General features: G+C 37.8%; 2 protein-coding genes across 5 annotated transcripts in view; one reads left to right on the top strand and one right to left on the bottom strand.

Moving 5' to 3' along the window:
- The window catches only part of Spg (dedicator of cytokinesis spg), a 55349-nt gene that overhangs the window by 10973 nt on the left and 21177 nt on the right, over positions 1-23199 (top strand). The gene's annotated exons all lie outside the window — the stretch shown is intronic.
- Inx3 (innexin 3) lies at positions 384-21856 on the bottom strand. Its single transcript, XM_070302184.1, has 5 exons — positions 21297-21856; positions 6849-7022; positions 4058-4482; positions 3415-3810; positions 384-3266 (listed from the first exon to the last, which is right to left on the bottom strand). Exons 2-5 carry the CDS (start codon positions 7009-7011, stop codon positions 3057-3059), a joined length of 1194 nt encoding a protein of 397 aa, XP_070158285.1. The 5' UTR covers positions 7012-7022; positions 21297-21856; the 3' UTR covers positions 384-3056.

Genomic DNA, 23199 nt, shown 5'->3' with positions numbered 1-23199 from the left:
ACAACGTAGTCCATTTGTTTGGCTGCAAGTTTATCGTTCGAGTAGCTTCAGTCACGCGGCTGAAGCAAGAGAAAAAGCTACGAAAGGGATTGTTTCATTGTTTTCTCGCGTGTGATTAAGTTTACGCATGGAAAGTCGAATGATGGATCTCTGGTTGTTGGAAAGAATCTGGTTTATTTTCTATCATTTTTTTCATATTTTAATTACTACAACGACGTTGCACATATTGGCAGTCTTCCTCTCGTGTCGAACGTGAGACAGGAAAGGTGTCTCGCTCCTCTTAAAGAATACACTGATACGCTAACGCGTATCCTATAATATGGAAGGCACATTGCGAACAACTACTAAACCTATATAATTGTTTCCTCGTTCTCTCGCTTTCTCTCTCTCTCTCTCTCTCGTTCATCTTAAATGTCTATCTTAAGATATCACTCTGTGCGCGATAATCGGTAATCTAATGGCTAAAGGGGAAGAATCGTAGCGTTTAACACTATTGTCGTTATACATAGCTATTGTCGGCAGCGTTTACACATCGTCCTCGTGGACGCGGAAGGGGGAACCAGAGGGAGGAAAAACGTATCTGAATGTCGAGGGAAAGTTTCTATTGTTTGCTAACAGGAAGGAGAATTACCGTGTACGTAATAATTAATTGCGAGAAGTTAAAGTCTACGTACGGAATAGACGCGCGATTATAATATCGGGGACGATAACACTTTTTCGCGAACGAATTGAAGCGATCCCAATTAGGGTTAATGAAGTACTTAATTATATCTTTAAGAGAGACATACGAAGATCTTTTCATATCGTGAGTTATGCGATAGAGGAATCCCATACATATTCCATTCTAGAAACTTTTCTTCCTCTACTTTATGTATTTTTCAAATTATGTAGCAGATCTTAAAAAAATCAATCTTTCTTTATCTCCAATTTGATGAAAAATTATTTACTAATTACTTGCTCACGGTTCAAAAGTATTAATTAATATAACATTAATAATATTCACACACACACACACACACACACACACACGACCGTTATTTTGATCCACTTGCTTAATTGTTGGCGATCCTCTATATGTGAATGCGGTCGCTTGCACGAATATCGCATATTATTCCCTATCTTCCTTTTTCTTAAATCAAATTACATCACTCGTTTAATTCACGCTACAATCATTGCACCAATCGCACAAAAATACTTATAAGAAAATTGGAAAGAAAAAAAGAACGAGACATATGATGCGCGAACGCCCGTTCCTTCCGCCTGCTAAACTATAAATGTATTATTTTTTGTGTTTCTATTAGATTACTAGGCAGTGCACTGGTTTCAAATATATATTGACAATTAATTACGTCGATCTTTTACGATGTCTTCGCAATTAATAATTGCGCGATATTGTTTGATTTGCGACATGCACGGAACACACGCGTATTCGCTCTAATATCAAAATGAATAGTTTTCTAAAAAAATTTCGGATAATCACTCGTGTGTGTGAGAATTCATATAACATGTAATTGTTTCGAAGGATTCGTTGTTGAGCAGGATTTGTATTCTACCGATGTGTTTTTAAATTTCTATACAATGTGACGAGATCGATAACGATAGCGCACATTTCTCATCGCATGACGAATAATGAAGAATCTCTTATGTTATTTCATGAAAAATATGTATATATATAATATATATATAATATATTGCCGAGCATCCCTATTACAAGCGATCGGCGGAGCGTTTGTTACGTATCGCAAAAGCAAGTGTCGAAAGAAAATAATGTATAGCAAGTGTATCGTAGCTTCGACGCTTGCTCTTCTCTTCTCCTCCATGATCTATAAGAGGAATGTTACACTCGTGACATGAAACAACAGTTAAGGAACACTGTTATTAATTCCACGTGTGTTATACTTTCTTAAATTACCATCAAAATATATTGGCACTGATCTGGAATGAACGATTAATAATTAAAATGATTTGATCTAACGAAGAAAGTTTTAGACACCTGTTGCGACTTAATGATTACAAACAGTCACACGTGTCAATGTCTTATCGATTCGAGAGCATCGCGCATTATCGCCTACGTTATATATTCGATAATCTAATGTCGGTTCGTGCCGCCGTGGCTGATATAAGATACCAATGTATCCCTCGTTCGTTGTTTCGATCGACGTGTCGCGATGCAATATACTCGTTTCAATATTTAACTACGGTTTTCACCGTATTATTTAAATGAAAATATTTCTAAGAAAATAGAAATTTATTAGTCGACGTAAGACTCCATAGACTAATATAGACTCTCGTTGCAAAAAATAATGGGCAAAAAATGTTGTTGGCTCGCGCGACTTTATGTGTTTTAATTTCGGTTTTGCGGTAAATGAAAATTTCTCGTAATGATTGTTGAATAGATAAGAATGTTGGTATTGCTTCGCGTTATTTCTCGTATTTTTCAAGCTCGGTTCATACGAGCGTGTAACAGCAATAACAGCGTTAAATAAAAACCTCATAATGACCTCATTGGACAGACGCGTCGACAAACAGGAAGCTGTTGATGAGACGAACTCGCATATATTTTACACGCGAATCACGCTGAAACTTTTACAAATGAAATTTTAGTCGAAAATAATAATTGACGCAACGATCCTGTGAAAACTGAGAAATATAACTGAATAGAGAGAAAGGGAGGCTCGGAGAGCACACGTCACGGTAATCCTCAGTACAGATTGAAAGATTCGTCAGGCATAAATGTCCAAGAACCGACTCGCACTTTACGAGCGCGCGGTAATGAGCAAAGTTCCCGTTGACAGAAGACCAAACAGGCTCTTTAAGGCTCACTGCTTCGAGTTCACGAGCGTCACGTGATAGTAAGACCGCATCGGACACGAGCCTCGACGTCTCCTAGATACCCGACAATGCGGCACGAACCTCTATCTTTTTATTGGCATCGAGACAATGGCGCGGCACAGGTACCGCCCTCGGTATTATCACAATACGGACAGAAGTAAAAGTGGGAGAGGCGATGGAAAAAAGACGAATCGACGGTGGGGGGGGGGGTCCTTCTCTCGCATTTAGATCTCGGTGTCCTTGGCGTATTTCTCGATCTCCGGGTATAACACCGGCGACATCTCGAGGGTGCTGGGCGCCGACGGTACCGACGTCGGCGATGCGCCGCTGCCGCTGCCAAACTGCAAACGGCGACACAACTCCTCTAGCATCTCGTTGAACATCATGAGATTCATGTTTTGACCTAGCAGATGGAGCATTAGGAAGTCGCCGACCTAAAAAAAATTCATTTTTTTCTCTTAGATTTCAGGATTTACAATTTTATTAGAGAGAAGATTTTATCTTGAGGCCCATCTCTCTATAACGAATCAATTTTATGTGCGTATCGTCGACAATTTTTAACGATCGAAAAAAATATCCCACCTGAGTCTTTCGGATGAGAGCGCTAACCGTGGTCGGTGTGCCGAACTTGAAGCGCTTCTTGAGGATGGTCTCGCGCGTGCTGGGCATCAACACTATGGCCGTGCTGTAGAGCATAGCCAAGCCGGACATGATAGCCAGGATAATAAACCAAAACCACAGGAAGATGTAGATTTTCTCATTAAGGATATTGAGCGCTAATACGCAGAGCGCGTCCAACTTCTGTATCGAGCCGGAGGCACCGAATTTGTGGAAGGTGCACTTGGTCACACGCGGAAACACCTCGATCATCGGATCGCTACGTTGCTCTTGATTCAAGTTGCTGAACTTGACTACGTCCATGCCATACGTAAGGAAAGCACCGCCCAGGAAGGTATCCACAAAGAATATGTTACCGATCTAAAACAAAAACAATATTAGTTTCATACAAAGAGTTTGGAACGCAATATTTTCTATATTCGTAGAAACAATTTCTATTCATCTATGCGATTAAAATATATTATAGAATATAATAACAAATAATAATCCTATAATAACAAAATTACACGTCTATAATCAAGATCGAAGTTTAATTTCCGCTACGGTATCATCCAAATAGTCCAATACTCACTAGTGTAGAACTTTTTTTGCGATATTAAATACTTACAGTATTGAGAAAGTTGAGGGCCTCGCAGAAAAAGTATCCGGCGGCGTAGCTGTTGTGTAAATGTAGGGTCTCGATGAGATACTGGACCAGTCTTTCGACCTTGGCCTGCCGTTCCTGCTTGGTTTCGACCATGGCACCTCTCATGCCCTCTGATATTATTCTGATCTTACCCTCCTCCCATTGCTTCCACATCCAGTGCGGCATGTAGAAGAGCACACCTTGGAAGAACAGCATGAACGGTACCCACTGGTAATACGAGTGATACCTCTTTTCACCGACATCGACACCCAGACCCGGATGGGCCACGTGGGTGGACACGGGTTTCGCGTTATTTGCCGGTAGCGTGAACGTGTACGTGATCCAGCAGAAAGTATTGATCACGTGGCCGGCGCCGCCAAGTTCCGATATACAGTTGATAGGATCGCCTGTGCGGAAATGGACAGATAATTAGGTAGATAGATAATTAATCCGTAAAATCGATGATTTTTCTGTCACATCTATAAACTAATTATAAACTAGTTACAGATATTTATTTCCATCAAAGAAACAAGATTCAAAGATACATGGTTAATCGAAATATTGTTTTATGATGTTATCGAGTAAAAATCTTTTCGATCGAGATTAATCGTATTCCGATGACGAGGTAAGAAACGATTGTACTTTGAATTCGCGACGCGTTCTGTCTTACATTTGCATAAATCTATAATAGCACGTGTGTTTCTTAATTAGGAATATTTACTTGTACTTTTTGTACTTTTGTTCTTTTGAATTCACTTATATTTGAAGCCAATAAAATTAATTAATAAAAGGGAGATTCAAATAATAAAGAAACTTATGAGAAGCGTTGATTCCTCTACAAGTTAATATCTCTAAATTTTATAAGAATATATGTGGAAATATTTTTGATAAAAAAAATTCGATACTTTATTTTTCCAGATATGATCATAAGATTTTATTTTTACATCTCATATAACTTTTAAAAACAAAAGAATCTTACTTCTTTATAAGAAGAAATCGACAAATATCACATATGCTCGTTAGATAATCGCACTTTCATATGCATACCAGATGTTTCACACGTATGTGATTATCGGCAATTAAATTATGCAACGATTCAACAGCGATGAACAAAGACTACATTATACCGAAATCATAATTGATTAGCCATTTATTTTTAATTACCCGGGAAATCTCCTAATAAATTGAACGTTTCTTAAACATTCTCACCAAATTTTCTCTCTTTTATTATGTCCCTAATTTTTTAAGATTTTTGAAAAATTAAGCGCCTAATTTTATGAATAAAATAAATAATTTTATGAATAAAATAAATTATTATTCCCATATATTCAATTAATTTTAATTAATTTCTGCACAATGTTAATTAACGCATAATTTCTTAATCGATGTGATATCAGAGATATACATCGCGCAATTCGATTCAATGACGATTTTAACGAAAAACATAAACGCGTACACTCTCCTAGAATTACATATGATCGTTTATTGCATAATTACTGCTTCACCCTACGCTCATTAATCATATCGTGCAAAGAGCGACCTCGATTCACTCGACAATCGTAGTCGAGAAACAGGCACGTATACCGAGTAGCGTGTTACGATTACAAAGTGCGAACACGGCTTCTTCTAATCAGCCACGTCGTTATGTCGTTAAACCTATCGTATGTCGCGCGGCGATAAAAGAGCGCTATAAAAAATCGTAGGATTAGATGTTTGAAATATATGAAGGCCTCGTCTACAATGTAAGCGTATACAACTCCGAGGAATGTATTCGTCTCGCTTCTGTTCCAGACCGATTGCACCGACTTGCGCAATTGATCCTTATACCCGTATTCATAATCCGTCCTTGAGGAATAAGGATTCCTTGTTCCTCGTTCCACGTTTCATGAACTTTCCTTGACCGAACAAGGAATCTTATTGGCTCCCTTATCTCAAGGAAGGTCACGAGCTTCCTTGAGGCGTGGATGCGACCTTTTTAGCAGACGATACGCAGAATATAACCAAATATAACCTCCAAAAGTTAGTTTCGTTACATTTCAATCTGTGGTTTTGTGGTTATTCGTTGTCGCGCTCTCAAACTGAAAGTGTATAAAGGAAAAAGGGATAATGGACAATGAATTTTTAAATGATTCTGACGATGGATTTGAAGACGAAAATCCAGAGAATCGGATTCTGTGGTGGATTCCGAAAAGATACATTCGCGATTGGGAAAATCCCGTGGAATTTTTTGAAGATACGAAAAAGTTTTCATATGTATTATATGAAATTAGTCGCAGGCAGCATAAAACGGTGCTGCCTCCAATCGGTCACTAAAAATCCCTAAAATATTCCTTTCTTCTGAAAGGGAGACTCGAGGTCCGTCTATGAAACAAGGTGGCCTTGCAGATTCAAGGAATCCTTCATGGAGGCTTCCTCCGTCCTTAAAATAAGGAAGGACTATGAATACGGGTATTAACCCTGCAATATCCAGCACGCCCGGTAGAATAAATGATTGCTGTGTAGTCTTTTATTTTTAAACGCATTGTTTGCATCTCAAAATGCCTCTCTCTCTCTCTCTCCCTCTCGTTATCTTCAAGTATTATAATTAAAATATATTAATTGCTCTCTTCAACTAGTATACGTTAATAAAAAAAAAAAAAAAAAAAAATGCGCTTACTTCGTTCTTAAAGACTTTACTCTGTTAATGATCGTATTCCTAGAAGATTTTCAGAAATTCTCTTAAGAGAATTCTTCGAGAGAACATGAAGTGCGCATTGAATGAGAATATGTTTACCTATCAAGTTATTGGCGGTGACGATGATGCAACAAAGAAATAGAATGGCCGACGTGATCCTGTAATGCATCCTGAAAACCATGTTGTCGATGATAGCCTTGTCAATCAGATATCGCACCTTGACAAAGCCGGCGACCGCCGAGACTAAGCCGAAAACCGCCATTTTCGTTTAATCTGCAAGAAAAAGAAGAAAGGCATCGTGTTATTTCATTTTTTTTTTGTCGTCGTCTCGATAATTGCTCGCCAATTAATAATAAATTGGCAACGATAGAGTGTTATTTCTTTTAGGTTGACAAACAATTATTAGTCGGAAAAATAATAATCAAAGTACTCTGAGTTTTTACTAGGCATAAACTAATTATCGTTTGGCCTAATTTTGCAAATCTTTTTCTCAGAAAATCCTTTTTTTTTTTACAGCGCCGGTTCTAAAACATAAAATTGTCTAGATTCTTATTAGCGGCTAGCCATTTAAATAGGTTTTTATCTAAATGGAATTTTGTACTTAAATTATTATACAGTTACTAATTCTGGTAGTGAAACCTGGACAGTTTCTGGCCTCGTCTAACCAGTTTTTTCTACTTAGATTTTTATCGCGTACAGCTCTTACGGTATAGACGATAGTTAAATGTTTTGCCAAAAAGATTTACGAACGATACGGACTGTCTTGCGTTTAACGAACCATCAGATTAGCGGTGCCGTACACGTAATGAAACCCCGCAGCTGACGGATCGCGATTAGGAGCGCTGTTTTTATTGAGTCAAATGACAGCGAAGAGAAGAGAAGTCTGTCCACGCATTAGCATTCTTATCGTACATTCAGTAATTTATAATGACTCAGTCGCACGAACGCGTTGCCTGGGAGAAAGAGAGAAAGAGAGAGAGAGAGACCGAGATTGAGCTTCGAGTTCTCCGCCGATTGTGTGATACGTGTTGTATCTAGATTAGATCCCGATTAATTCAGCATAGACTCCAGTACTAAACAGGACTACGGTCTCTGCCAGAGCCCATCATCAATCTCATCCTGATCTTCTCAGCGACAGTCCTCGATCGCGTTGTTTGCGAAATTAATTGAATTTCGCGAGAGCTAAGAAGAAGCGATCGATTCCGGATCTAAAATATATAATCGATTAGAATGGTGATATAATTAATAGCGACGCAATCTAGAGAGAGAGTAGTGGTTTTTAATTATAAAAAATTAATATTTAATTTAGAATTTAAACTTTGCGTGTAATTCTAACATTTTTCACTAAATATTTTCGTTTAAAATATTATGCTGAAATATTCCGAATTTTTTTCAGATAAGAATTTAAGAGAGAAAGAGATTTATACCCGTATTCATAATCCGTCTTTGAGGAATAAGGATTCCTTGTTCCTCGTTCCACGTTTCATAAACTTTCCTTGACCGAACAAGGAATCTTATTGGCTCCCTTATCTCAAGGAAGATCACGAGCTTCCTCGAGGAGTGGATGCGACCTTTTTAGCAGACGATACGCAAAATATAACCAAATATAACCTCCAAAAGTTAGTTTCGTTACATTTCAATCTGTGGTTTTGTGGTTATTTGTTGTCGCGCTCTCAAACTGAAAGTGTATAAAGGAAAAAGGGATAATGGACAATGAATTTTTAAATGATTCTGATGATGGATTTGAAGACGAAAATCCAGAGAATTCGATTCTGTGGCGGATTCCGAAAAGATACATTCGCGATTGGGAAAATCCCGTGGAATTTTTTGAAGATACGAAAAAGTTTTCATATGTATTATATGAAATTAGTTGCAGGCAGCATAAAACGGTGCTGCCTCCAGTCGGTCACTAAAAATCCCTAAAATATTCCTTTCTTCTGAAAGGGAGACTCGAGATCCATCTATGAAACAAGGTGGTCTTGCAGATTCAAGGAATCCTTCATGGAGGCTTCCTCCGTCCTTAAAATAAGGAAGGACTATGAATACGGGTATTATACCCGTATTCATAGTCCGTCCTTGAGGAATAAGGATTCCTTGTTCCTCGTTCCACGTTTTATAAACTTTCCTTGACCGAACAAGGAATCTTATTGACTCCCTTATCTCAAGGAAGGTCACGAGCTTCCTTGAGGCGTGGATGCGACCTTTTTAGCAGACGATACGCAGAATATAACCAAATATAACCTCCAAAAGTTAGTTTCGTTACATTTGTGGTTTTGTGTGTTATTTGTTGTCGCGCTCTCAAACTGAAAGTATATAAAGGAAAAAGGGATAAGGGACAATGAATTTTTAAATGATTCTGACGATGGATTTGATGACGAAAATCCAGAGAATCGGATTCTGTGGCGGATTCCGAAAAGATACATTCGCGATTGGGAAAATCCCGTGGAATTTTTTGAAGATACGAAAAAGTTTTCATATGTATTATATGAAATTAGTCGCAGGCAGCATAAAACGGTGCTGCCTCCAGTCGGTCACTAAAAATCCCTAAAATATTCCTTCCTTCTGAAAGGGAGACTCGAGGTCCGTCTATGAAACAAGGTGGCCTTGCAGATTCAAGGAATCCTTCATGGAGGCTTCCTCCGTCCTTAAAATAAGGAAGGACTATGAATACGGGTATTAGAGATCAGCAATTGTAATTTTTTGCATCTACGAAACGAACGCTCCCTTCGCTCTAACATCCTCATTTTTATCCTTCGAGGCCTCCTCGTCAACGAACAAAAGGCGAAAGCGTTTCGCCGCGTCCTTTATTCAGCAAAATCGTCGCGGGATGACAATTCGCGGGATGTTTTCCCCGATCCTATCGATAAATCCACGGAACCCACGCGGAGATTTTGCAGGAAGTTACAGCGCCAATAAAAATTGAATATCTCTCGATTTTTAAAGTCCATCTCTATAAAATTTCAATTTTTTTTTAGATTTTATATCGCGCGTAATGTCATCTTTTATTTTGTCCGATCTTCGAGTCATACATTTACAGGATACACGATATATTATCATGTTGCCATTATCTGTCGTACGACTTGTAAAAAGAAATCTAAACGCGCCAGTATTTAGCATCTCCCCCCCCCCCTCTCTCTCTCTCTCTCTGTCACTTTTTAAATAAAGGAACAATAAAAGAGAATTTAATTTTTTTTTTTTTTATCGTTTCCTTAGAGAAACAAGATTAAAGCACGCGCGGAAACAGTTTGCGTTTCATTCTCGAGATACTGTGGCTTTGTGGCACTATGTATCTATGTGCTTTTCGGTGTAATCGCGCGTGATAATAATTAAACGCGTAAATATGTGGATGCTTGGCCTATTTGCGTTAATCCTCGCGCATCTGAAGAACTCGCTCGTCATTTTGCGATTACGGAAAGTATTATATTCGTTATCGCGTTAACGCGTGACGTAATTATTAATATTGTATACAAAAATATAGATAAAAAAATATAATAAACGCATCTGATACTATATAGTTAATCAAGAATCGCGAATAATTACGCAAAGGACATTATACAATTATTGAAAAATAACAAAATAAAATATAGATAGTCTATAATTTTAAAAAATTGTATAGAGCTTTTTAGAATAATTATTCCAGCCATACTTCACTGCTATCTTTATAATTTTGCATAATCGAATTTAAAAAAATAAAGATAAAAATCTCGCCATTCGCATCATGATATTTGTTTCTCTTAAAAAAAAAAAAAAAAAAAGTTTTTTTTTTTCCAACGTAGAATATTCTTCTCAACTTGATGCAAAATTCAAGGGCGAATTATAATTGGTATTGCAGTTGCAGTGCCGGCCGTGCGTGTCGACGGAATTTTATTACTTAATTGATTGAAGACAAGCAGGGGACGCGTGCCTCTGTACGAAGGGTCGATTTTCAAGTGGACGAGAAGAGTCATATATTGTGGAGCATTTGATACAATTATTGATATAACAGAGAAAGAGAAAAAGTATATTGATACAGACAATACGAGATGAGAGAAAGAAAGAAAGAGAGAGAGAGAGAGGGGGGGGGGTTGCGGGAAAAAAATGAAATATATTGTATAAAATAAATCTCGCGAACATGATATTTTTTTAAAGTATTAAAATATTCAAAAATTCGAATGCCTTCGTCATTCCTTCACCACGCGTCTTAAAACGCGCTCGTGGCGAAGGAACCGAACAAGTTAAACCAGTTGGCTGCTGCTGGTTTCTCGGGTGGACGAAAGTGGGGTTCAACTGCGTGAGTGAACGACGACGACGACGACGACGACGACGATAACGAGAGAGGCCGATACCCTTTATATATGCGTTTTCGCCTTGATTGAATCGCGTTTATATTAATATATACGCGACATTCAATTTGAAACGCATTCAATTTGATATAGGCCGACATTTCATAGAGTTGTGCAATTCTAACGAACTGTTCATATTGTGAATTAAAAGTAATTAGTAATTATATAGTTTTTTCATCTCATATATTTTCTCTCTCCTCGGAAAAATTTAAATTATTATAAACAATCTTGTTTCTATTTTCTGTTGTACACTCATACATTTTTTTTTCCCCTTATCGAATTATGAGAAATACCTGTCACTGTCTAAGTGTAACAGCCATAAACCGTTTCGCTTACGCATCTCTCGCTAGTTGGGACGCGATTTTACGGCGTTGCGCAATTTGTACCGAGGTAAAAAAGGATTTATGCCCTATTGGTCGCGATAATAAATCCAGCACCGTGAACGCAGAGCGAATTTTTATCGTCATCCACGCTTTTATTCGCGACGAGAATTTTGATCATTATTAATCGAATTTCTATGAAAATATTATTCAATTCGAAAAAAAAAAAGTATCATAATGCAATATCTCTAAAAAAGAGAAAAATTTATGATTTATGTTGTAATAATTATAAAAGATTATATTATTGTTTTGTTATATATTTATGTCGTCTATATATAAATAATTCAACCGACGACATGGAATCGCGTTAAACGAGCGCGTCAAATTTTATTCGGAAATAAACGCGTAATGGAAAAAAAAAAAACGAAAAAAAACAGCCCCGTGAATCAGCGAAACGACACGGTGGTTCGCGAAGGCAGTTTTCTTCTCTCGATCTCGTACGAATTGTCCATATCGGGTTATGAATCCATAAAACAGGTTTGAGGATACAAGTCCGACCCCGATAATTTTTATTTTAAAATTGCTGATATCTCTCTCGCGGTCTTTTGAAGTCAAATCCAAATCAGTATTTTATTCAATTACTTGTCTCTCGTTATTTCGGAATGTCTTCCAATATCAATTTTTCACGTTTCTAAAATATATTCCGAAAGTTATAAAAAATAATTTCAAAGAGATAGAAATGATTTATTTCTTCGCGTTCGATAATGAGATATAAGATACTCGTAGATTTACTTTTTACGATAAACGTATTTTTACGAGTATTCTGTGACGACAGGCGAATGTATAATGAACAAAAGCAATCGAATATCGAAAGATTTCTCTCCGAGAGAATCGAAAATCCGCGGCTTTATGGAACGAGATATACGAAAATGGGAATTCTCGTCGATTCAACAGTTAACAGGTAATAGAGTGAGATTTATGGGTACTTTTTGCGCCGGGTGATATAGGAACTGCGATTTGTAGATCGAAGCGTGGCCGACCGTGGTCGTAAGGAGATTTACGTATATGTGGACTAATAGCGAAGTTGCTAATAGTAAAGAGCATCGAACGTGTTGCTTAAACGGACCATGATATGCGCATTCTGAGCATTATTACCGATAGGAATTATTCGCGTCGGAAATGTGGATACAAGATTCGAATGTCATTGGAGATCCATGGCGTAAATCGATTCGATATTAGCTCAATTCGCATCAATTTGATATTCACATTATGTATTGGGTGATTGCATAAGTTCGTGCCCGATTTAAATATAAACTTCAATAGATTATATTTTAGAGACAACACTTTTATTAATCAATTATATAATCTCCATTCTTTTCTACAATGGTTTTCCAACGATCTATAAGCTTGTCGATTCCATTTTTGAAGAAAGAACTTGGTTTTTCTTGAAAAAAGTTTGTAAGGTGGTTTTCGACAGCTTCCTCGGAATTGAGATTCTTGCTATTTAAACTATTCTGCAAAGACCGGAACAGATACAAATCTGAAGGCGCAATATCTGGAGAATATGGCGGGTGCTGCAGAATTTCCCATTGCGACTCCTGCAGTTTTCCTGCAGCTTATTCCTTTCAGTCAGGAGATGCGGCACCCACGTATCAAGCTTGGAAATGTATCCAAGCTTTTTTAAATGACGAAAAGCGGTTGAATTATCGATGTTCAGCCTCTCAGCAATATCCTCGGTTATAATCCTTGGCTTTCTTTCCACTAAGGCACGCACAATGTCATCATCAATGCCAGAAGGCCGTCCAGAGCGGGGTTGATCCTCCATGTTGAAATCACCATTTCGAAATCTGCCAAACCACTTTTGGACTGTTCGGAGAGCAGGAGCGCGGTCCAAATAAACGCTTTGAATATTTTTTTGTGCAATCCCAACACTCACGCCTTTCCGAAATTCATATAGCGTTACATGCCGCAAATGCACCTTTCGTTCTCCATTTTTAATGATTTCTCTTATGCACAAATGGACTTATCTGAACAATGTCTGACGCTAAATTGACATAAGACAACGTCATCTATTCGGTGTAAGCAACAATTACCACACGAAAACAATAGAACTCCGCCATGCAGCAACTTAATGCCATCTATGAAAATCGGGCACGAACTTATGCAATCATCCAATAATATGTAACGTAATAATACATTTGTTACTACTATTGCAGTCTTAAATGTCTCGTTATGATATCTTGGTATTGCATAATTGTTGCAACAATGTCATATTCGTAATAAAGATCAGATAGTAAGATCTACAAATTTATTATAAAACATGTTATAATGGATAAAAGATGGGAATGACGTCTTGGCTTTGCGCTTACGTTGCAGAATGTTTCGCTGAGAAAGCGTTCGGTCGAGAATGGCTTCTTAGAACTCAAGTTGAAAACTTTTCTCTGCGATATGAATCACATTCTGTCCCGAATACGAATGGAATTTTATACAAGTTAGCGCGAAAGAGAGAGAGAGAGAGCGTAAATTATTAAAGCAATTATTTTTCTTTTCCCCAAAATTTACATTTTTAAACACTCGCCATCTCTTACTTCACACAATAATTAATCAATATGGAGTATAAAAGCGTTTTGCCAAAGTTTATATATAATCTCGCGTGTTGGATATAATATTAAATTAATATCTTTTTCTCAAACACTTCGCAGAATGATGTATTATAGTTTTAGATGGTATATATGAATTAATAACACGCTGTGGATAAACGGTCATCCTCGATAGTAAGCAAATTAACGTAACGCGCCCGTAAATTATTGTATCAACGGCCATTCGCCGCGATCAACATACGGGTTTTATAATCGCGATTCGAGTAATTGTACATGGCTGCTTATGGGGGTCATACAGTGACCTTTCACTGACGGTTATTCAGGCGCGGCGTTCCCGCGAAAGTATCAGCTGTTCGCCACGTACTGGGTGTGTCAAATCGAGCTTGTCCGATGCTCCGCGTGTCTCTCTTCGAACTTGTATTTGTGCATAAAAAATTAGTAAGCAATATTTTGGCAGAAAATATTTCACTGCCTTAAAAATATCGTAATAAAGATATTTATGGATATGATAAAAATTTTTTTAATTTTTTAAAAATTGATAATATAAGAAAATTAAAAATTTTTTTTTTTGACGATTCGACGATTGTATAAAAAGAATTATTCTTTTAACGATATAATCTGCGGCTCAATTTGCGATTGGTAGGATTGTTTAACCGTGAAAAAAATTCATGGAAGATTGTGTCACCGACTATTTTCTGCGAACAAATCTCATGGCATAAATTTGTCAAGTATCGTTACTAACTTGTGCGTACGAAACAAAACTCGCATGATTTATGGATGGTGTGCGCGATTTCTTCATATTACATTATTCGGAATTGCGTGCAAAGCGTACAATGGTCAATGCTTTATTAGGAATTCGCCGAGTAACGAGCGAGCGATGATTATAATTCCTTTGCATTCGCACGTCAAATGCTCTCTGCAAGTGCGCTTATCATAAATCAAGGCAATCTCGTCACATATCGAGATATGTTACTGATAGAAACATGATACGTTTTCTAGGAATATTGCATTAGTAGTAAAAGCCATTCATCCTTCGATAAATCGCGAAAAAAGTATATATTTTACATACGTATATGTATTGAAATCCGACTTTATAAAGAGAATTTAAAAAAAAGAAGAAGAAGAAGAAACAAGTGTATCTAATTTTCCAATTCTCCCTGTATATTATCCTTCAGCGAGAATTTATAATTTGATATATTTAATTTGAGAGTCATATTTAATTTAGCACTAAAGTCGATTATACAAAAAAAAAAAAAAAAAAAAAAAATCAGATAATTAATCGACATAATAAAAAATTAAATACAATAATTAATGAAGAGTAAACTTTTTATCGATATTTTAATTTTATTCAAATGCATATGTCCTTGGCTTTTCTTGGTCCAAGTCCTCTCAAGTAAGCTAAGCTTTCGAGATTCGTAGGATCGTAAAAATCGCACAAAGTTGTAGCGCGTGTGAGAAGATACGATCGCGCATTTATCTTATCGATGCGACTTCGGATGAGCGTTTAATGAGCGAGCAGGGTCGATCGTATCGTAATAAAGCGCGGCACATGTATACCATATACAGTCGCGATCGCATCGAGCGAAAGGCGATAACTCGCGATATTCGCGAAATATCATATATATTTTCCGTTTCGCCAGCGAACGGAGTTTTCCGCGAGACGGTTCGCGGATTTTTCGCGGCGATGCCGTCACGTTGGCGGCGAAGATCTTACGGCGCTTGTATCGCGACAATTGCGCGAGCTGCTCGACGAATGGGGAACGAGGTCGTAGGAATTATGTTAATTATTGCGTAGCCGAATTGTTCGTCTCCCGATTATACACTATATTATGTAACGGACAGATGGAGATTCCGTCTTTTATATTACGATAACCGGTAAACACACGGAGATATTTCCTTCTCTACAGTACAATATCAAGTTTCATTTAACGTGTTATCAGCAAATTAAATTAATTAGACGAGTAATATTCTTTCTGTTACATCCTGACTTCCTGTCATAATTAATTTTATAGAATTTTTAAATTACTCGATCATATTTTTCATCTTATCGTCTATAACGTTGTCACGCGAGATCGTTGTAATGTATTTAAAAAGATAAGCGTGTTTCCTGAGATACTTTGTATATGTAATGAATAATGCAACATGTTCGAGAATTTGGATACACGACACTCTCAGAAAGGATTTCTGATAACGAGACAAAAAATATTCTCGACGTATTCAATCGTATCGCAACCTTATGCGGTATAAAAATAAAACAATTTTAAAATTAGAATAGAAAAAAATAAATGAAGATGATATTTCAAGGAGGACGTTAATATTGTAGTTGGCCTCACGCGTCGCGAGATCGTGGCAAGTGAAATGACGTATAATAATGATGATGATGATGACGATGAAACGACGATGAGTACGACAACGTTGACAATCGTTTGAGCGTTATCTCGCGTTTAAAACATGTATGACAAATAGATAATATATTTATCAAAAGACCATAAGGGTACATCAATTATAATGTCACGTGTAATATTTTAATAGATTTAATATCATAATTTATTTGTGCTTTTAATTAAATTATTATCTCTTTCTATTATTTTGTTTTACATTTTAAATTAATTTCACCCGCGAGTTGATTCTATTTTTAATACTCGTGTATCTTTGTACGTTTTATTATGAAAGATTTTTATCAATTACTGATAAATTATTAAGAGAGTCAATAGGAGAAATCGCACAACATTCAAAACACGCACAACATTCATCTTGATTGGCGACGCAGAAAGAATGGTTCATTCTTAATAATTACGTTCTTTCAAGGGCCTTGGAAGTGTGACGGCTGTTGAGAAATCGACCGTAGAGGTAATCTTTAGACCGCAGATGTCGAGAAATTGACGGTAGAGGCGGTTTGTCAAGTGTGTGCGCGAGTGTTGAAAGATCAGCAGATCATTGCTTTCTCACGGCCAGTTGTACAACATAAGGTTGCCAACAATCATTCTGGCAATTTAATTTTCATTCCCCGCTTATATTGGATGATTGCATAAGTTCGTGCCCGATTTTCATAGATGGCATTAAGTTACTGCATGGCGGAGTTCTATTGTTTTCGTGTGGTAATTGTTGCTTACACCGAATAGATGACGTTGTCTTATGTCAATTTAGCGTCAGACATTGTTCAGATAAGTCCATTTGTGCATAAGAGAAATCATTAAAAATGGAGAACGAAAGGTGCATTTGCGGCATATAACGCTATATGAATTTCGGAAAGGCGTGAGTGTTGCGATTGCACAAAAAAATATTCAAAGCGTTTATTTGGACCGCGCTCCTGCTCTCCGAACAGTCAAAAAGTGGTTTGGCAGATTTCGAAATGGTGATTTCAACCCCGCTCTGGACGGCCTTCTGGCATTGATGATGACATTGTGCGTGCCTTAGTGGAAAGAAAGCCAAGGATTACAACTGAGGATATTGCTGAGAGACTGAACATCGATAATTCAACCGCTTTTCGTCATTTAAAAAAGCTTGGATACATTTCCAAGCTTGATACGTGGGTGCCGCATCTCCTGACTGAAAGGAATAAGCTGCAGGAAAACTGCAGGAGTCGCAATGGGAAATTCTGCAGCACCCGCCATATTCTCCAGATATTGCGCCTTCAGATTTTTATCCGTTCCGGTCTTTGCAGAATAGTTTTAATGGCAAGAATCTCAATTCCGAGGAAGCTATCGAAAACCACCTTACAAACTTTTTTCAAGAAAAACCAAGTTCTTTCTTCAAAAATGGAATCGACAAGCTTATAGATCGTAGGAAAACCATTGTAGAAAAGAATGGAGACTATATAATTGATTAATAAAAGTGTTATCTCTAAAATATAATCTATTGAAGTTTATATTTAAATCGGGCACGAATTTATGCAATCACCCAATATAATTACGCAACAACGTTAATCCCGCGTTAATTATTCCATTGTCAAAAGCAGCTTGGAAGGAAGCTCAATTCGCTAAAATGCCACGCATCGATATAATTGTGCAGATCTCAATGCCGGGGCATTGGAAAAAAATTTCCCTCTCTATTATTTTATTATTCAATTATTATTTATTATCGTTATAAAACGATTGTTATATATATCGTGTGAAATGTTGAGTCCGTAACGATACTGGTTTTCCGACTCGCAAGATATTATTCCTCTCTGTATAGGACGCGCCCACTCCTTTACAGTATTTATACGGTCCCTTCTAACAAAGATAGGCGGATGATTCTAACGCGTGAAACACGCGAAGGCGAGATAATGCTGCGCGTGTCTATCTGGACCCCCTTGTGCGTATGGAGACGCAAGGTCCTTTATCTCGTCGCTTTTATCGTCGTCCGGGAAACTGAGAAATGCTCTATCTACCTCACCAGAACCTTTTTTAGAAAAAAAAGAAAAAAAAAAAAAAAAGGAACGGAGGAAAATTTCAAACGTATCTCGCGATTCGCGCGAAGCGTGACACATTCCTTGATATGTAATGAGAGAGAGAGAGAGAGAAACATAAAATTACAGATAAAATAAGATTGTATGGAGACACGAGAAATGAATAGGTAAACGTTTATTTATATATGATATCCTACTATCATGACGTCAAAAATTTGCAACTATTAATTTTCTAACAATGAAAAATTAATTCTGTCCCGTGATATTTCAGAGAACTCTTGATATGCGTAAAATTATTTTTTATTTTCAATATTATTATTAAAAATTTAGAATGTTTTCAGTTTGTATTTCAGTGTCGGTCTTTCATATCTACGTCTTGCGTGTTATATTACGTTACATTTCAATTATATTTATGATTATCTTATCTTTTTTTGTATGATATGGTCCATTCACGCGAGGGCGGTATTCGATGTATCGAATGCGTGTGTGTCATTGATCGTTATAACGATACTTTTTTCCCATGTCAATCGAGTGAGCACGAGCCGTCTTCCTCGCTCGAGCGGAACACGAGTAGCCGCCCGATTCGAGAAATGGCCGGAAAACCGTTGACGCTTTCTCTTCTACGTCAAAGTTGGAATCGGGACGCCTATACATATTTAGTCTTAAAGACGACCTTCAGACCTGCCGATTCTCAGAAAGGATCCCTCCATTTTCCCTTGCCCAAAACAAAGGCATCCGAGTCAGTCTGGCCTGTCCTGCATTCTTGGTGAAACGGTCGTTTTCGCTATCGAGGAAATGGAAGGTGAAAAAAAATTTTCCTCGCTTGCGAAGAGATAAATATTTCTATACGATGTTAATAAATAGTTTCATAAAATTTTATATACGTATATTCAGGGTTGGGAAGTAACGCGTTACTTGTAACGCCGTTACCGTTACAGTTACTTTTTTTCGGTAACTGTAACGGTAATGGCGTGACAAATTTTATTTGTAACGGAAAAAGTAACTTCGTTACATTTTTCGGTAACGAGTAACGAATTTAACAGTTACTTTTATCGTTACTTTTTTCAAATTTTTTCATTTATTTAAGATATTATTCTTACTATCGTGCGTGATAAAATTTTTATCTTAACCGTAAAGCCGGAAGCAAATCGACCAATTAGCATTCTTATTATGTTGTAATCTCATTTACTACCAGTTCTAAGTACCTTGCAACGAAAATTAGAAAATCTCAATAAATCTGACCTTATAGATTGCCATTCATTAGTTGAAGCTATTCAGCAAGGTTTAAATAAAAGGTAACTTATTAATTTGATTAATACATATGTTATTTAATCTTAAATAAGGATTTAATTGAAAAATATTATTTTATTTTAAACTATTGATTCAAAAGTATTAATTTCAATAAAACAAACAATGTCGCTTAATTTACTATATTTGATTTTAGATTTCTTACAATATTTGAAACAAAAGAATTAATAATAGCAGCATGTTTACATCCAAAATTTAAGTTAAACTGGTTAATCGGAGAAAAAAGAAAACGTGCTGAAAATTACTTGGAGGTTTTATTGGGAATCCGATCAACTGAAAATTCTTCAAAAGCTGGAAAATCTGACGATTACGATGATTTTTTCATTTTTGAGCAAAAAACGGTGCAAAATGAATCTGAACAAGAAGAATTGCAACGGTTTTTAAAATCAAATAATTGTAATATAGAAATGTTAAACGATTATCCAAAACTTAACAAACTTTTTATTAAATATAATACAGCTCTACCAAGCAGTGCATCTGTAGAAAGAATGTTTAGCATCGGTGGCTCTGTATTAACACCACAAAGAGGGCATTTAAATGATGATACTATGGAGCAACAAATTTTATTAAAAATTAATAAAGAATTTCGATAAAATTTAATCATTTATTTTGTAATAAACCTTGAATGAAATCTTACTTACAATTTTTTAAAAGTTTTTCTTATGCAAAATAATTTATTAGTTTGTATTGTAAAAAAGTAACGGAAATTGTAACGACTCGTTACTTTTTAGTAACTGTAACGGTAACGAGTTACTTTTTAAAATTAGTAACGAGTAACGGTAACGAGTTACTTTTTAGAAAAAATAACGGTCACGGTAACGAGTTACTTTTATAAAGTAACTTTCCCAACCCTGCTAGTAACTCAAGTGTACTTCGTTACGAAGGTAGCAGGAATTTGTGGAGTGAAAGAGAGGATTACTCATTCGAGACTTGTGCGAGCGATCGGCTGGCTTCAACGACCGTTTCAACCTTTTCTAGCCTAAGCCGACTGCTTTGCCAATTGAGGTCGATTAAGCGCGGTTCCCGGAGAAGAACATGTTTCTCTCTCTTTCTCTCTCTCTCTGTCTGTCTCTAATTCAAATTATAGCGAGCGCGTTTGTAGAAACTGTTCATAGAAGAGCGATATCACGCCGTACATTCAGACAGACGCGTATTGATCGGTACTTTTACTCGCAATTTATTTTCAAGAAATTTCATATAATTTTACCTAATACAAATTCCGATTAGTGGATTTTATACTATATAGTATCAATCGTCGCGAATAAACACGTGGGTCGCGTTTGCGTGATCTTGGGGAATTCGATTGATCCCTCAGTCTGCGAAATTAGCGCCGTGGACTTTGACAGCGACAAGATCGCGTGTCGCGTCATTCTTTTATTCTCTCTCCATCCGTCAGTCTCTCTCGAAAATTCGCGCTCCTTCATCAGGGGATCATGCGATCGATACGCGTTTTCGTTGCCACGCGATCCCGGAAATCTCACGCGCGAGGAGAAGACGACGTTTCTTAAATTTTCAATCCTCCCCCCCCCCCCCCCAGTTCGATTTAATTCTCTTAAATCGTCGATCGCGCGATCGACAAGAACCACCTGTCGCTCTTCGACGTATACCTTCTGCTCTCGCGCTGCTGGCGCACGATGCCGATTCCCTGCCCGATTCGAAGGGAAGAAGTCTCGAGAAGCTCCTCGTCGCTGTCGATCGCTGCAACTACCACCACCGCACTGCGCGCGTCCTCGGGTCTCTCGGCTCGATTCGGGCCCGTGTGTCCCGGCGCCGGAGATCCGGAGACTGCGCGTAGGAACCGACGCGCCGATTCGGTCAAAGAGATCGGCGATCGCCTCCTCTTCTCGCGTGCTCCGAAAGAGTGAGATCGTCCCCGATCACCAGCGATCGCTTCCTTTGTTTCCTGCTCGTTTCTCCCTTTTTTTTTTTTTGTTTTTCCTCTTCAAGGACGCGCACTGGAATTTGGACGGGAAAGAGAGAGAGAGAGAGACACACACACATACACAAGTGACGTACAAACCGAAGCGATCTCCCGAAGCCGATGACGCGTCTCTCTTTCTCTCTCTCTCTTTCTCTTTTCTCTCGTCTCTGTGACGTGAAACGCGACGAATCTCGACGGTACACGAGGTACGTAGAGCACCGACTGGGCCCGGCGAGCGACTGATTCGAGCGACGAGGGACTCGCTCGGGGCCCCACCATTCTTGCCCCCGTCCACGAGTCTGGCGGTGAGGTACGGAGTGGTGGGAGAGGAGGTTTGCCAGGTGCGTAGGGCGACAGGCTCGCGAATTTCCGCGTCGGAGCGTCTTTCGCGGAACAATTTCGTTGAATGACACGGAGTCGCATCGATCTTGTTCGCGACTGAGAAATGTGCTTTGTTTCATTAATAAAGACTGATAATGTGTAATAATTCGACGCGATACATCTCTGAGCGAATATATAAACGCAATTTTTCTGAAACCACGAGGATGTTAACATATATTGGATGATTGCATAAGTTTGTGCCCGATTTTCATAGATGGCATTAAGTTGCTGCATGGCGGAGTTCTATTGTTTTCGTGTGGTAATTGTTGCTTACACCGAATAGATGACGTTGTCTTATGTCAATTTAGCGTCAGACATTGTTCAGATAAGTCCATTTGTGCATAAGAGAAATCGTTAAAAATGGAGAACGAAAGGTGCATTTGCGGCATGTAACGCTATATGAATTTCGGAAAGGCGTGAATGTTGGGATTGCACAAAAAAATATTCAAAGCGTTTATTTGGACCGCGCTCCTGCTCTCCGAACAGTCCAAAAGTGGTTTGGCAGATTTCGAAATGGTGATTTCAACATGGAGGATCAACCCCGCTCTGGACGGCCTTCTGGCATTGATGATGACATTGTGCGTGCCTTAGTGGAAAGAAAGCCAAGGATTACAACTGAGGATATTGCTGAGAGGCTGAACATCGATAATTCAACCGCTTTTCGTCATTTAAAAAAGCTTGGATACATTTCCAAGCTTGATACGTAGGTGCCGCATCTCCTGATTGAAAGGAATAAGCTGTAGGAAAACTGCAGGAGTCGCAATGGGAAATTCTGCAGCACCCGCCATATTCTCCAGATATTGGGCCTTCAGATTTTTATCCGTTCCGGTCTTTGCAGAATAGTTTAAATGGCAAGAATCTCAATTCCGAGGAAGCTGTCGAAAACCACCTTACAAACTTTTTTCAAGAAAAACCAAGTTCTTTCTTCAAAAATGGAATCGACAAGCTTATAGATGGTTGGAAAACCATTGTAGAAAAGAATGGAGACTATATAATTGATTAATAAAAGTGTTATCTCTAAAATATAATCTGTTGAAGTTTATATTTAAATCGGGCACGAACTTATGCAATCACCCAATATATCTCTTATATTTTTGTCGGTCGAAATTATGACGATAATGTATAACGGCACACTTTCAGAAAGGATTTCTGATAACGAGACAAAAAATATTCTGGACATATTTAATCGCATCGCAACCTTATGCGGT

This window comes from Polyergus mexicanus, unplaced genomic scaffold (assembly GCF_030449975.1).
Source record: "Polyergus mexicanus isolate NDT 795.1 unplaced genomic scaffold, iyPolMexi1.0 SCAF_9, whole genome shotgun sequence".
Taxonomy (NCBI): Eukaryota; Metazoa; Arthropoda; class Insecta; order Hymenoptera; family Formicidae; genus Polyergus; species Polyergus mexicanus.
This window is presented reverse-complemented; position numbering and strand designations above follow the sequence as displayed.